Source organism: Dromaius novaehollandiae, chromosome 9 (assembly GCF_036370855.1).
Source record: "Dromaius novaehollandiae isolate bDroNov1 chromosome 9, bDroNov1.hap1, whole genome shotgun sequence".
Taxonomy (NCBI): Eukaryota; Metazoa; Chordata; class Aves; order Casuariiformes; family Dromaiidae; genus Dromaius; species Dromaius novaehollandiae.
In genome coordinates, this window is record NC_088106.1 from 20,394,973 (window position 1) to 20,410,362 (window position 15,390).

Genomic DNA, 15,390 nt, shown 5'->3' on the forward strand with positions numbered 1-15,390 from the left:
CCAACACAACTGTTCATACAGAATAAAAAGGCATTTCCTTAAGAGGCAACGTTTTTTATTCTGAGTCTCAAAGATTAAGCCATCCAACCCCTTTTTATGTCTTTTTAAGGTCAAGTTCAAATAACCAAACCATGCAGAGGAAACAGAGAAGATTAAAGCTACAGTTGCTGGGGTATTTTTAGTTTTTTAGTTAAATATAATGAAGATGCAAGTCTTATCCTTGTGAAAATACAGTGCTTCAAGCTTAGAAACTCACAGAAAAAAGTTTCAGCCCTACAGATGGCAGCGATTCAGTGTGCTCAATTTTACATCAGTGAAGAGTTGCCTGTTCAAGACCTTTTACACCACAGTATGACATATGACATAGAGGATGGGGTTATCAGTTCTCTCAAATCCAGTTTTCCTATGGCTTTATCAGAGGAGAGTTACACAAAAAATTATGTGAAATGTTGCTGTGTAGGAATTCCAGTATCTTATTTGCGGATGCACCAGAGAGAGGATTCAAAGGAAGTACCGGGGAAGTGAAAATACCTTGGCTTGTCCGTTGGCCAGTTCTATCCCCTCAAAATCCCCCAAACTGACCAAATTTAAAATAGCTTTTCAATTTCAAAAAATAAAATAAAATATATATGCATAGAAGATAATCCCAGAGTATCTGAACACAATTGAAAGATGAGGAGCACATTATGAAGTATCTGTGAGCTCTGAATTATAAAATGGTAGAGCTTTTTACAACAAATAGTTTAGTTATTTCATCTAGCAAGCCCAAGAAAGGCAAAAAAAACCCCAAAATGCTATACCAAGATCTGCCACTGGAGGGGGTGAGGAACTAACGCACAGAAAAATGAATCAAGCCCTTCCTTGATCTTCCTCTACTGAGCCCCCTGCCCCCTCACAGCAACAGGGACAGTGTCTCGCATCTACAGAGCAGCAGTCTGCTCTTCCCAACACATTCTCACATCTCTATATAGCACAGACAATTTTATCCTCGCTTTCACGCTGACAAATCAGCTATGGTCTGGGACAATTTCTTACGATTCTACAGTTATTAAAATACACTGATTAATTTAAGTGCCCTGATTTGCCAAAGCTACCTGAAAACCTTCATCAGGGTAAACAATGACTAACTACTACCTACTAAGTGCTCAGCTGATTTAACATGCAACCGATGAAGATAAGTTGCTGGTGTTCATTTTTATTAATATTTCTCTTTTAGTGGACAGCTTAAGTTACTCTTTCTAATTTTTCAATTGGTCCCAATTTATACTGGTTACATCAAAGTCAGGTTAGACAAACTAAGAACATGAAAAATACACAAAGATTTTATTAATGACATGAGTATTCTCCTTTCCCACTTATGAAAATATGTTTTAATAATGAACATGTAATTTACTTTCAGATAACTTTTCTCAACCACTGAAATTGAGCTTCTAAAGGCAAGACTGATAGTGCAATATGATGTACTTTCTTGGCAGTAAAAGTACAGGAGGAAGATGTAAGTAATTCTCTACCAGCCAGATGTATGGATCAGTAAGACTAATTGCAACTCTAAGCTTACACAGACATCCTAGTATTGCATGGCTGGAACCTATTTTAAGGTTTATTATGCCAATCGCTGTGTCCAGAATTAGCCTGAATTACAGCCATGATTTCTTTAATAATGTCCCCTTCATTTTTGCATCAGTTGTTTTCCAACTACAAGCAAGAGTCTGAAAGAATTTTTGGCATTTGTGTAATTCACATTTGTTTAAAAGCCACACAGAAGTTCTGCCAAGCTACTATTGGCAGCAGGCAGAGCTACAGCTCTGCTACTTTTGACTTGATACCGTTCCCTAACTGCTGGCAAGGTGTTTCTGAAAAGGGCCCAGAAACTCATCTCTTGTCTCTGTTTGCAGGAGACTTATCTGTTTAATACCAGTGCACGTAGCTTCCCTTCAGGATCCAGAAAAGGCTGGGAGCTGTGCAAGATCCGAAGATGGAGACAGGGAGTCTCTGAACATGACTCTGTTGATGACAATATGAAATTTGTAATAGGAAAGCTGCTGCCAGGGTAATGCTGCCTGTGGGCTTTTGTTAAGAGTTTGCAAAATGGATCCAGTGCTTCAGGCAGTTGTTCTGTGGATATCTGAACATCACGCAACACCTTAAACATGAACTAATGCATTTTTTAATTGAAAAAAGTATGTAAAGGTTTTCTTAGTTAAATAGTGTATCTAGAGTTATTTTAACAGATATTTTGGAAGGTAATCTATTCCTCTTACAATTCTCCAGAGACTGTGTTGACAGAATACCATCACAAAATAAATCCACTCACTGTGTAAGTTCAACTAATATAGTAATAATTTGCCGGTATAAACTAATCTTAAGAAGAGAAAAATGTATTTCCTCTTACCTTATTACCTTTCATGCTATCACAAAAGCAGGGACTTTTACCTTTGCATACACAGTTCTGAAAAAGAAAAAGATAGAAAATTTATAAGAAAATTATTCTTTTTATTGTGTTCTTTGGTAAAGAACAAATTAGATCTCAGAGGTTTTATTAAGATGTCTGGAGTTCAAAGCCCTTCTTGGAGGGCAGCATCTGTGCAGCATCCCAACCTCTGTTTGGCTCTGTGACCTCATTTGCCAAAACATGGCACACCTATTTGTGAGCAACAAGAATTTGGGAAAATTCAATAATTAAGTATAAAAAGATACAATTTTTATTGTTCACACTGAAGTTAAGTGGAAAAAAAAAAACCAAGGAAGTTCAGCATGTAAATGGATAGACAGCATGACTCTAAATTAGCTAGCACCTGGACTAGGAAGTTTAAGTAGTGTGGAACTCAGCAGCGCTGCAAAACACATACGAGACCCTGGGTGAACATGAGAATATTTAACCCCTCTATGCCCTCTCCCTGCCACAGCTATCACGTGCTCTAGCCCAGTCCCGCTAGGATAACTCTGCAAAGGGTATTTCCACACTCATGCAGACATGTCCCATGTCACTGGAGTGGAGGAGAAAAATAATAATCCTTTATTAACATAAATATTATATATAGTAAAATATCATTAAGATTATCACAGTTGTGTATTTCACACAAATGTGGAATAAACTGCATTTATTGTCCTTCTTTGTATACTTAAACTTTCATTTTTGAAGCTTTTGCTGAACGATTTCTTCAATTGTAGCACTCTAGAGAAAAGGTTATTTTTCAGTTCATCCCCTCATTTTAGTACCTATATGTCTATCACTACGACTTATACTGTGGTACAGCTCCATTCAGTAAGGGGCCAAATATCATACATTGGTTATAAAGATTTTTTTCTGAGTTGCATAAAACTCAGATAAGAAAGAAGAACTGTTTTTTTGCTTACAAGATTACAGCCTTTAAGATGGTATGATACGAAATATCTATTTAGATCTTGAAGATAGAATTAATTAACCCCTACAGCTGGTCATAATACAACAGCAGCACTGTTCCAAATTTATAACTTTTCCAGTGGCGTTCTCAAAGAACAGAAGACAAAATGAGAGAGGAAAAAGTGTTCTCCATGACATTTTAAAAGGATAATGTCCTTGTCACTACATTTGAACCTTCCTATAGCAATACGTTCAGGTAAAACATTTTACAAAACTAGAAAACATCTTTCAGAGAGTGCTTTTCTTCCCACAAGCTAGAATGAATTTCATCTATCTTCGTCACTCAGAAATGAGGTGTCCGGTCTGAGGAAACTGCCTTCATCTCCTGTACAGCTGATCTTGTCTGCCTCTTTCCACTGACTGTGGAAGGAAACTCAACATCTAGCTGGGAACAATTCCTCCCATCCCTTTTAGGTCCCTCTTTCAGAAAGGAGGGAAGATGTTGCAGGTACCTGCTGTTCTCTTTTGACTAGGCAACCACTGACAGTAGCTGGTGCTCTTTTAGGTGGCTGAAGTTAGGTGAGATGAATCCATGCATGGGGTATTCAGCAAGAGAACAGCTATTTAAATATTCATTTACAAAATGAAACAAGGTGGAATCAGCTGGCCATGAAAAGCAAATCGTCCAAGAATTTATTATGTTTGTATGGGTTCCTATAGACAGATTAATAAGTGATTGTTTGATGTTTTTAGCTAGACTTAAAGAGTTACAAACATTAAATACTTCATTTCTTGGCATATTTAAAGAAGCTTCTTTCTTCCCCCTGCTCTGACAGCTAGAATTTAAGTAAAGTGGCACTGCATCAGAAATTTGGAAAACTAAGTTGACACGTAAAACAGAAGCCATGTGACTACGCTACCTTCACTATTATTCTTATCAACATAACTAAATCAGCAGAGACACTTACAAGAATAAACAGTAGCTGAGAACTAACAGCAAGCACTACCCTGATTTCTTCTCTGTGATGCCTATTTGTTTGACACTGGGTAACCTAACCCTATAGCTCAACTGGGCAGGTCTGCAAAGGTGACCACAATCACAGACAGAACTTCTGCTCCTTTGGGCAAACGACTGCCTTTACGATCACGGAGAGCACGACTCACACCTATCGCAATTCTCTCTGCACAGTTCTCAAACTTGTACTACTGTAAGTCCCTTTAGATCAGAGCAGTTACTCTTAGATTATATTTGCGTTAGTGAGAGATTGAGACCTATTACTAATCACTAGGCAAGAAGTCCATGCACGGAGTAAACCAAAATATCTATAGAAAAGTAGCTGCAGCAGTACGTGATAGTAGTAAGTGGTAATACTTACCAATACAAGCAGTCTCCTACACTTTATTGTGCAACTGCTGTCTATCAGATATTTTTTATACAGACTATTTCCCTTCCGGAGCATGAAAGTTGTACTTTTTTGCAAAACCTACTTAGTGGTGTATTTAACAGACGGCAACCTCAGTTTAACCTAAGCAAATGGTAGCATTTTAGAAGTAATCCAGGTCTGTCAAGCAGAATATAGCTGATTACTCCCTCAAACCAGCATTATTTTTGTTTATCAAGTCACACTGGTATGACTGGAAGAAAAGGTTTTATTCAGATATATATCTGCTGATTGTAGATGAGACTGACAAAGTTCATTGAAGGTAAGTAAAAATGAAAATTACAAATTCTTATCAGGCCCCCTTCTAGAGGAAATGGGCACCACACACATGACTGAGTCCAGGCAAGATGCTGTTTACAGAGGAAAAAACCCTTAGCGTATTCCAAATTCTCTGGATTTATTCAGTGTAATTCTGAGAGCAGATTCTGGCTGACATTTGAGAGCTTTCCTGACAAACCCACAGCTGGCTTCCAATCTTGCTAATACTGGTTATTTACCATTGTAATTCTATAGACCTTCATGGAGTTGCAACTTACTTTTCCCCTGAAAGTGAAGTCAGAAGCAGATTCTTTACACTATTTGCATGCAAAGCATAATTTTCAGCACACAGAGGAAATCACCAAGAGAAATGACTCTGAGGTATTTCAGTCATAATACGTATATTTAGGTATAATCTATGTACAGATCCCTAAGAAACTTGTTCTTTTATAATCACAGATTATCTAATGTGAAGTTAAATGCATGAATATATAGAAATTTATGATGCTATATAACTAATCAATGTTATTAAACTATTTGAAGAAAAAGAACCTTTGCTCTTCAAGAAGTCATAAGACTTAGAACTTGTTTAGTTTGCCATTAGTTAGCTTTCAGATCAATTCAGGCCTTTTTGTGTATGCATATGACTTGAAAATAAGCTAAACAGACCAGAAATGATTTTACATTACACAGACAGTTAATTAGATAACACTAAACGGCATATGATTTTTACATAAGATTAGATTACAGCTTCTGTAAAGGAGCTTTGAACCAAAAAGTCATTGTTCATTTATACTACTGATGTTGTCCGGATGTTTCCACATCCTTGCAAGATGGCTGAAGCTCCTTGATCAAAGGTGCACCATAAAACAATAGTATATTGCCAGGTCATAGGATAAGGAAGTTTGATAATAATTATCAACAGATTATTCAAAATCCTCAAAATAACATCTACTTAAGTAGATGCCACAGCACAGCCATACGTTTACTTTGTTTTTCAGTTCTGTGACTTTTGTAATAATCACCTATATTTAATTTAAAATATTTAGATACTGTAGATGGAACTAGATTTTTGATTTAAAATATCTAGGCCAAAGAACAAAGCCAGATACTCATCTGAATCATGAATCAAATGAAGTGACCAATGAACCAAAAGCCCTCCTAAAACTCTGCTTTTTTGGAGTAATTTATAGAGGAGACCCTTTCAGAAGTCAAGTGTTTTGGGTGCCATTAGTAGTTTTTTTATGTACACTAAACAAAGACATTGTAAACACTACCCCACTCCTGCAGTGGTTCCTGCTTTGTTCAGTTCTGCTATCACAGAGAATCTCACGTAGTTCAATGTATATTACCAATATGGCTAATTACATGAAGGATGTCAGAGAATGTATTTAGGGATGTTGTTACTAAACCTGATATCAGAAGGTGTTAATGCAAGGAAAAAAGCAATGATAGGCATTTCTATCCACAACTCAGATTGAGCTCTGACGCTCACATCTGTGGGGCAATACAGGGATACAGAGTGGTCTAAAGGCAGAGGAAGATGGGGAACAGGCAAAATGAGACAGAGACGGTAATGAGCCAATATTCCTTCACTGATCTCTTTTTGGAATGACATATATGATGACAAAGTAGTCAGAATATGTTTGCTTTTCCAGATCCAGAGAAGATCAGAACAGGTCAGCTATAATTAAAAAATATATACATTTATATTGAAAATACTGCAGCCAGGTCAGCCAGACAGCAAGGGTTGTTCCTCCAAGATCAGGCACCATCTTCTTTAAGTATGTTTCAGATGAAGCCTACGTAGTTTCCAGGAGCTGTGTTACAGTGCCATGTGGTATTACCACTGCCAAGACGACAGCGGATGAGTAATAAAGACATTCAGAGGAAAGCAGAGATGAAATTAAATGCAGTCTGTTAGAATACAATAATCTGGTTGAAGTGGGGCTCAAATTTACAGTTTTGGTCTGATAGGTCTTTAATTTCATGGGTGAACTCCACTGATTCCAGAGGTAAATTCTGGATAACATAAATCAAAATTACTGTGCAACATGGGGAATTTTAACGAATTAAGAGCAGGGCAAGTGATATCCATTAATTACAATGGCCAGTGGGAATAGTCCAGGTGTCTTCTCTCAAGTGCATGCTAAAGCCATCACTTTCCCACCTAAGTGGGTCTTATGCTGATCAGGCTCGTTATTAAAAACACAAGTCTGATTTTTCATTTAAACTTGATTTTTGTTAGCATTATCACCTATCCTCCCATTAGGTCTTTATCTTCTAGAGTCACTAAAGTAAAACTGCATCAAAAAATGAAATTAGACATGTCGGACAAGATCTATTTTTCTGTCATACTTTTTTTTTCTTTTCCACCATTCTGCCCAAGAATGGTATTTTGAGCAGCCTACAATTATGCAGGTCTTCATAATGGTCCTTTCTAAGTAGGAGTATCAGCTCGTTTCCAGTTTTCTGTAATTTCTCTAAAATTCCAATTTTTATTAAGAATTAAATATCAGTGAGCCAATTCCTTTAAGAGTCTTAATTATGAATTTTCAGGGCTGCCGACGCACTGAGATTTCTGAATTCTTCCTGGCTGTCTCAGTGCAATGCAATCACTTTACACATTCCAGCTGTGTCTATAAACCACAACCGAGCACAGCAAATAATATTACTCAAACAGTTGATGTTGATATGTCCCTTAAAACTACAAAAGGGCCCATTTATCCAACATTCTCTACAATGTTTTCTATTATATCTAATGAAAGTGGATGCAAAACACTGTGGTACAGCTAACTACAGTAAGTGGAAAACTCTGCTTTAGCATTTAGCTACATTACAGACTTGTGCTGGGATAGGTATGCTGCGCAGGAATGTGAAAAGCTGCAGTTTCTGAAGGACATCATGGTGCTAGCTAAAGCCTTTAGCTTGGACACAATTATGTTTTTGACAATTTATCCTAACCTGCTCAGACAGAGTATGTGAGAGCAGAGCTGTACAGAAAGGAGTTGCTACTATGGAAAAAGCTGCATAGGGAATTTTTTTTCTCAGTCTAAGGTGCACTTGTGTTAGAATAGATAGATAGACTAGCAAAGTTAGTGATACTATCTAGACATTAGTAGGTATGTGACCTTGGCAGCATATCCCTCATGTTGCACAACTGTAAATCACCATACAGCATACAAGGTACTGGAAAATCAAGTCCCCTCACTCCAAAACATTGCTATCAAAACAAAATACCAGTCTCACAATTACAATCTGTATACTAGAAGTTTTTCATGCATTCTAAGCATCAAACATGAATTCATCAAAATTATCAAAGACTACTATGAACTTTATGTTTTTTTAGTGACTGCTGGACCAGTACAACAAAACCAAATTATTAAACCTTCAATAAATATAGACAACATCGAGCACAAATAGGAGATGATGAGATGAAGGAAAATATGTCAGTTCCCAAACCCTGAAACATTGTGTAGTCACTTGTGAACTGGAAGGAAGCCAGACATTCCTACCTTAGACGACTCCTATTAACAACAACGTATGCAATCAGAATTCACATCATTCTACCTACCAGTTGAACATCTTGCACTTGACAAAAATTATTTCATTCTAACTTTCCATTAAAAAGACATAAACATGCAACTTTAAAAGCTCAGTCTATAATGTCTTAGGTAGGGAGAGCCGATCTCAAAGGACATGGCAGAAAACACTGCAGTTGCTGAATAAACTCCATTAAACACTTGTAATGGGAACCCCGCTCAGCTAGTAACTACTGAATCAATAGCCCTCCTTGTTGACATGGGCCTTATATTACTGAACATGTGCTGCTTTCAACACGAGGTGAAAAAGAGAAGTCCTAAGCATTCATGATCATAGGAAAAAAACCTTCATAACATTTCACAAAACGAGAATTTTGTGCCTAGCTTAAAAATAAGCAATGTCAGTATACAACGTGTCTATCATTGCATATGATAAATTCTTTAGTTTCTATCCTTAGTTTTAGACTGTCAGAAGTTCTTTTGGAAGGGATATATTTGTAATGGTCTTTGCCAACCAACTCAAAACCAATGGTGAATGACTGTTATAGATAAATGAGAGAAACTGCTCCAAATGAACATTTAGACAACTTTCTATTGGTGTCAAATGAACCTGTCTATGAAAACCCCTTTTAACTTCAGAAACTTAAACAGTTTTGAAAACCTGCTCCTAGTTCTTAAAATAAAAAAGTACTCAGTAAGAATTTTGTATAACTATTCTGTTATGTCAGCCAGATCTCTTTATCATAAGCATTGCCTTTTATTACAAGAAACAAAACAGGAACAAAAAACTTTAGTAAGAGAAAGTAAAATAGAAGGAAGTAAAGTTTTTATACAACTTCTGGTATCTCTTACCTGTGTTTAAATGAGGTAAATAATGTTCCTGAAAAAACAGAGAACAACCTGCAAAATTTTTATTTGATTATACTTACTGAATACTGCATTTTTTTTTGCTATGAATGAGCCTGTCTGTAGGGGATTTCTAAGGAACTACTGTAGCATAGCTGCTTATACTATTCTTATGTAAGCGTACCATTCTGCCACCTTGCTCATACTTCCACGAACAACTTCCACGCACAACTTCCACAGTGCCAACTCTATTCTTGTCCAGGCAGATTCAGTACAAATAACCATACGGAACTTCTCTCTTCTCCTCTCCAACTCACTGACGGTAAATAGTTAGGAAGTGGGGGACTGGTAGGGCTTGAGAGTCTCCACTGTGCCTGCACATGATCATGAATACTTTAGGACAATATAGGTAAAACATTATAATTTAGCAAAAAACACCTTGGTGTATACACTACCTCAAATTGTTGGTGAACTGTATAGTGATGTCCACTAAGGCTTGTGTTGTAGAAGCTGCCTAAAATTACTCAGTATCTATGTAACTAGACCTGGCATGTTGTGTGTATTTTTGGAAAAGTCAGTTGAGATTCCCAATTGAATCTCTGTTGTTTCTTTGTGTTGCTTTTGTTCTGTGAAGAGCAAAAGACACAGAATTACTCCCTCTTTAAACAGAGAGAAAGATGGTTTTCCTTCTTCTGTTAGAACACAGGAAAGTTTTGATATTTATATTTATAATGACTAATATCTTACTCTACAAATAATCTCACTAGAGTGAAAGTCATTGTGATTAAGGCTATCAGAAACTGGACCAAGCTGTTCATGAAATATTCAGGCTGGTAAAATCTCCAAAGGAACTCTAATAAATGAGGCATTGCTGTGGGTTTCATCTCCTGACCTAGAACTCTGCTGGGAACAACACATATAAATATTCTTCCTTTCCACAAGCAAAAAAGACCAGGCAATTCAGGCCAGAGAATTCTGTTTTGTAGCAAACTCTTAAAGGTGCTTAATTAGCTTATTCAGCTGCCAGGATCCATGCTCTTGCTTGCTAACAGAGGGTCATCTTAAAAGAACAAAGAATACATATAATCAGCTAGAATTTCTGCTAACCTACCACAGTATGGTTAGCATTACATCAATTTTTATTTCTTCCCAACTGTTGAGTGTAGGAACGGTATTCACTACAATTGTTGTCCCTTCTGGTGTGTATATTTGTATATTCATAAAATTCCTGATGTGCATCTTCTCTTAAGCGGTGCAAACAGGAATGAAAGCAACAGTAGCTTGTTCAGAGAAAGCTTATTGTGCATGCTTTGGTTTCTCCTTTTTGGAAAAGCTCTAAGATTTTACAAGTTATTTTCTTGCAATTTCCTCCAAAATAGTCTGTGGAAAAATGCAGCCTAGAGCCGCAGTTAAAAAGCCTTCATTGGACCAGGCCTAGTGGGAGACTTATAAACTTGTGAGAGTTGTACCCGACCACAAAACTGCTAAGTTAAAAAGAGGCAAATAATCAAAATAAAGCTAACAGTATACTAAGTGGGGCAAAATGAAATTCTTTCAGTGTGTGCAAGAGAGATTAGGACTGTAAACAGTTAAGAAGAAAAAAGCCTTTTTGTATTTCACCTTCTTCCTAGGCTCCTGTAATCCATGCCAACAAACCGAGCCTTCTAGTATTACTAGGCAGTAGGGTGAGAATGTGACAGTAAAACAGATGACCGGACATCTCATACTAGTTGCACTTAATAGCGAAGTATTTAGTTTCAAAGACATGTTATGATAAACCAGCTCTAGGTCTTGCAGAAGAGATTGCTAGTACAGATCTCGAAATAAAGTGCTGCTGTATCTATATAAAATGCAAAGGAACGAAGAATGAACCAGTGTGTGCCTGCCTACTTTGATCACTTAATATTATTTAATCAATGAAAAAAACTTGCATCATACAGTTTTGCTTAAGTGTGCATTCAATTTGCACGTCCGAAAAAAGCTACACATCAAGTATTACCACTTCAGTTTTCATAGGTGTTTTAATAAGATGGCCATTCAAAAGAAGGTTCATCTTCTTGCAATTGTAAAATGCATCATACAGCTTGAAAAGAACACTTAATGTTTCTTGGTCAGCAGAACAGGCCTCTGTGTGTGGTATAAAACAGCAGCACACCAACGATTTTGACGCACTAGCATTAGGGCAACTCTGCTAATTTATGCCAACTGTGACTTAGCCTAGTAGGAAAAATATTGGTCTGCAATGCTCTGACATTGGCCTATTTCTCTACGGTGATGATGGCTGAATTACAACTAATCATAGAAGCAATCAGGATAACAACAGGCTAATATAAATTGGGCCCAATTATCAGCATAACACTCCCGTTGACTCCACAGAGCTAGGATCATATTAACCAAATCAAAGAGGGCACTTCGAAAAGAACTTGTTTTTGTCTATCATGCTCAGTGAACTCTCTTTTGTATATTCAGGTGCACATCTTCCCTTCACAGCTGCCTTGTGTGACAAAGAATCTGGGCACATCCAAAGGCAGGCAGAGAAAGAGCATTCTCGCTTTGACGCTACTTTGCCCCTTCAACATTTTCACTCCTAGTGAAACAAAGCAAGCCATCCTGCATCACATTCTTACCAGACGAGGAGATACTCACGGCTGAACTAGCACACTGCACTTTTTTCTTCCAGAACCATATTTTAAGACCTATTTGTGTCAGCAGTACTATCTGCATATTATTGGGGAAAAAAGCTATTGCATGAAGGAGAACAGACTGGCTTATAAGTATTTGCATGTGAGTTTTAACATTACTGAAAAAAAATAAAATTTTGGTGAATATAAACACTTGTATTTAGTCAGAGATAATAGGCATAAGTGAGAGAGGGAATTCAAAAAAGATCTTTTCAAGTCCTACAGTCACTGAGTTTACTATCACCCCTTTCCTGCCAGTAGTACATGAGGAAAAAAAGCGTATTGATACAAATACAGAATATAGAGTACTTAACTTTATTCTGCTAACAACAATACTGTTCAATGCAAATCCAAAACCAGCTGTAATATGAGGTGATGAGCCGCTAACGTGCAATCACGTAATCTCAGTAATTCTCTTTTATCTTGTTCTAAACAACGACTAATATGATGGCACCGCAAAAATGATCAATGCTACTAAGCAGCAGCAATTCAGTAATAACAAACTTTACCTGTGTATTTTTCTGATTAGCAAATTTCAGGGAACATTTAGATTCTGGTTTACTTTCAAGACACACACTAAAGATCAGAAAAGAAGTGCATGGTTGGTATAACAGGACAGGATGCACACAGGAGAATTAACTGCATTATACATATGCATCAAGATAGTAACAGCTCTAGCTGCCATTAAATAAACAACCAGGAAGCAAATTCTTCTTTTTTTTTTTTTGGAGAGGAAAAAAAAATAGAAATGAGGAACGAGAACCATCTTGTTCCCTGAGGAAACATTTTGACAATTTTTTTTTATTATTAAAGTATTCAAATGAACAGTGGAAAAATCCAAAGAATTACAACGTCAGTATTTGGAGTGAAGGAATATATCAAGCAAACCGAAAAGCCTTTGACATGGGAAGATGCTACTTCTGCTGAGTTTTCAGACAATGTGATTAGAGCGTGCCAGTGGTCAAGAATGCAGATAATAGCACTCCCTAGCAGGTGCCAGAAAGTTCAAGCTCCTCAGGGCAGGGCATATGTCTCCTCGCTACTCTGCAAAGGTCTGAAGGCCCAGATCTGCTACATAAACGGCAGCAGGCACAAATTAGTGATTTTCTTTCTTGTCTTTGGGAATAAACTACGTATTGAGCTATTAAGAGACATGAACTGAAACATTTATCCCTGCTGTGCTGAAACATTTTACAGCTTAGGCATACAGCAAAAATACTGCTTGCTGGTCAAATACCAGTTTATTTTAATATGAAACCATAGCATGATTTTAAAACATAAATGATGCCTATTTTCTGTAATGGACAGTCCAGTCAAGATTAGATGATTTACTCATCCATTAATTCACATCAATTGACATTAACCAGAAATATTTAATTAAGGCTTTTGATAAACATTTTGCTTTAAAGTTCTTATTTCCTCCATCATCTGGAAAACTTCTTAGAATGAACTTTCTCTTTTGAAAATATCAGCCTTCTCATACAAGAATAGAAATTATGGCATCTGAATCTTAAACTGACCTCAGCTACCTGTTGCAAACCAAGTTTAAATTAATCTCAAACAACATATTTGAAATCTACTGTATTTTTAGAGCAATACTGAATCAATACATTGTGTTCAAGCTTTGCCTCAACAGCAAGATTTCCATAGAAGACACTTAGGACTGTCCCATATCTTGTCTTTAAGACCTAAGCATAAAGAAGGCTCTAGTAATGACAACATTACTCTAGAAAACTGGTATCTCAGAGCTTCACAATTTACCCTTAGCACAAAAGCTGCCAATGAACTAAGGTGCAGGAGTCTGCAAGACTTGCAAATATTCCGGGCTCCTCCTGAGGTTGCTACAAAGTGCTGAAATAGAAGGAAAGTGCTTTACTGTGACATATTCAGTCTCTCTCTGGTCCACATACCCTCTATTCCTTTGCCCTGTTGATAAAAACTCAACACAGGGTGACAAAATCAAAGTCGCTATGCAGCACAGAAGCTGCATAGAAAGTGCAAGCATGTGTGGACGTGTGCGTCTGCTGGGGACAGCAGTTGCTGGTATAAAGCCTGTGGCTGTGAATAGCCGTCCGGAAGCATATATGGTGCTCACCTCGTGAGGGCAGAGAAGGCTGCAGGACGCTCCAGCAGAGGAAGAGAGAAATGGGATAAATTGCAAAGCAGGGGAGACAGGACTCATGTTTGTTCATCTCTTGTTTTCAAGTAATGAGCAGATCTACATACAACCTGCAATGACTTTGCAAAAAAACCTGTGTACTTGACTGAAATAGCAAATGGATCTGGTATCTCAGCTCTACATTAGAACTAAGAGGCATTTTAATTACTTTATAAATAAAACAATTAGATCTTTGTTAAATGACTAAACTTGCTATAACTTAGTTGCAGAGTGCCATGAAAGAAAACATGATCTGTGAGGTGCTTATTGTTTTTTAGACACTTTATCCAGAATGGGTTAAGAATGAAAGAGCTGCAATATTTTAAAAGAAAATCCGTTTTTACTAACAGGTCTGCTTCTGATAACCTTTACAATAGGACAGTATTTCACTCTATTTTCGCAGCGACAAAGTAGATAGTCGGAATTTCTGCTTATAAAAGGAGAACTACAAAATACTTTGAAAGACTGCAAAGGATTTGGATGTAATCATGACTATCTCCTAGGGCTTTACTCAAGTGTGCAAGGCGAAACAAATACGGGTAACTACAGTCAGAGAAACAGATTTTGGCATTTAATGAAGCTGGCAGTTTCCCGGTTTTGATGCCTGAGAGAAAAACTGAGCGCTACACCTGCTTGTTTACTCAGAGCCGACCTGCTCCCCAGCGGTAACAGATAATCTGAGCAGTGAAACCAGAGGAGAAAGCAGCAGCAAAGGCCACCGTATAACCCGGGGGAATTCACGGACAGTGAGAGACCATTAAACCCCGCAGACGGCGCTGTAAAATCAGCTCCTAACGGGGGCGGCGCAGGCGGCGGGCTCAGCCCGACGAGCGCTCACCGCCGCCGCCCGGGCGCGGCCGTTACTCGAAGGGCGCGAAAAGCCGCCGCGCGCCGGCGGGCGCTCCCTCGCCCCAGCTACAGGCAGTGCCGAGCCGCCCGCTGAGCGGGGGCTGCGCGGCGGCCGTCTGGCCGCGCAGCGGCGGGCGCGGCACCGCACCGCTGAGGTGTGGCACGGGCGTCGGCCGAGCCGCGCGCGCGCCCGCCGTGGTTTAGTGCGCACCCTGCCCGGGGGAGCTGCGCCACGCGTGTGACGTACTTTCTTTTAGCGCACACCTTGCGC

General features: G+C 38.2%; 1 protein-coding gene across 1 annotated transcript in view; it reads right to left on the bottom strand.

Annotated features, from left to right (window-relative positions):
- COL4A3 (collagen type IV alpha 3 chain) overlaps window positions 1-15,390 on the bottom strand; it is a 68,283-nt gene that overhangs the window by 52,493 nt on the left and 400 nt on the right. The window contains exon 2 of the mRNA XM_064516895.1: window positions 2,393-2,449. Coding sequence (XP_064372965.1) covers window positions 2,393-2,449 — 57 coding nt within the window. The remainder of the gene's footprint in view (window positions 1-2,392; window positions 2,450-15,390) is intronic.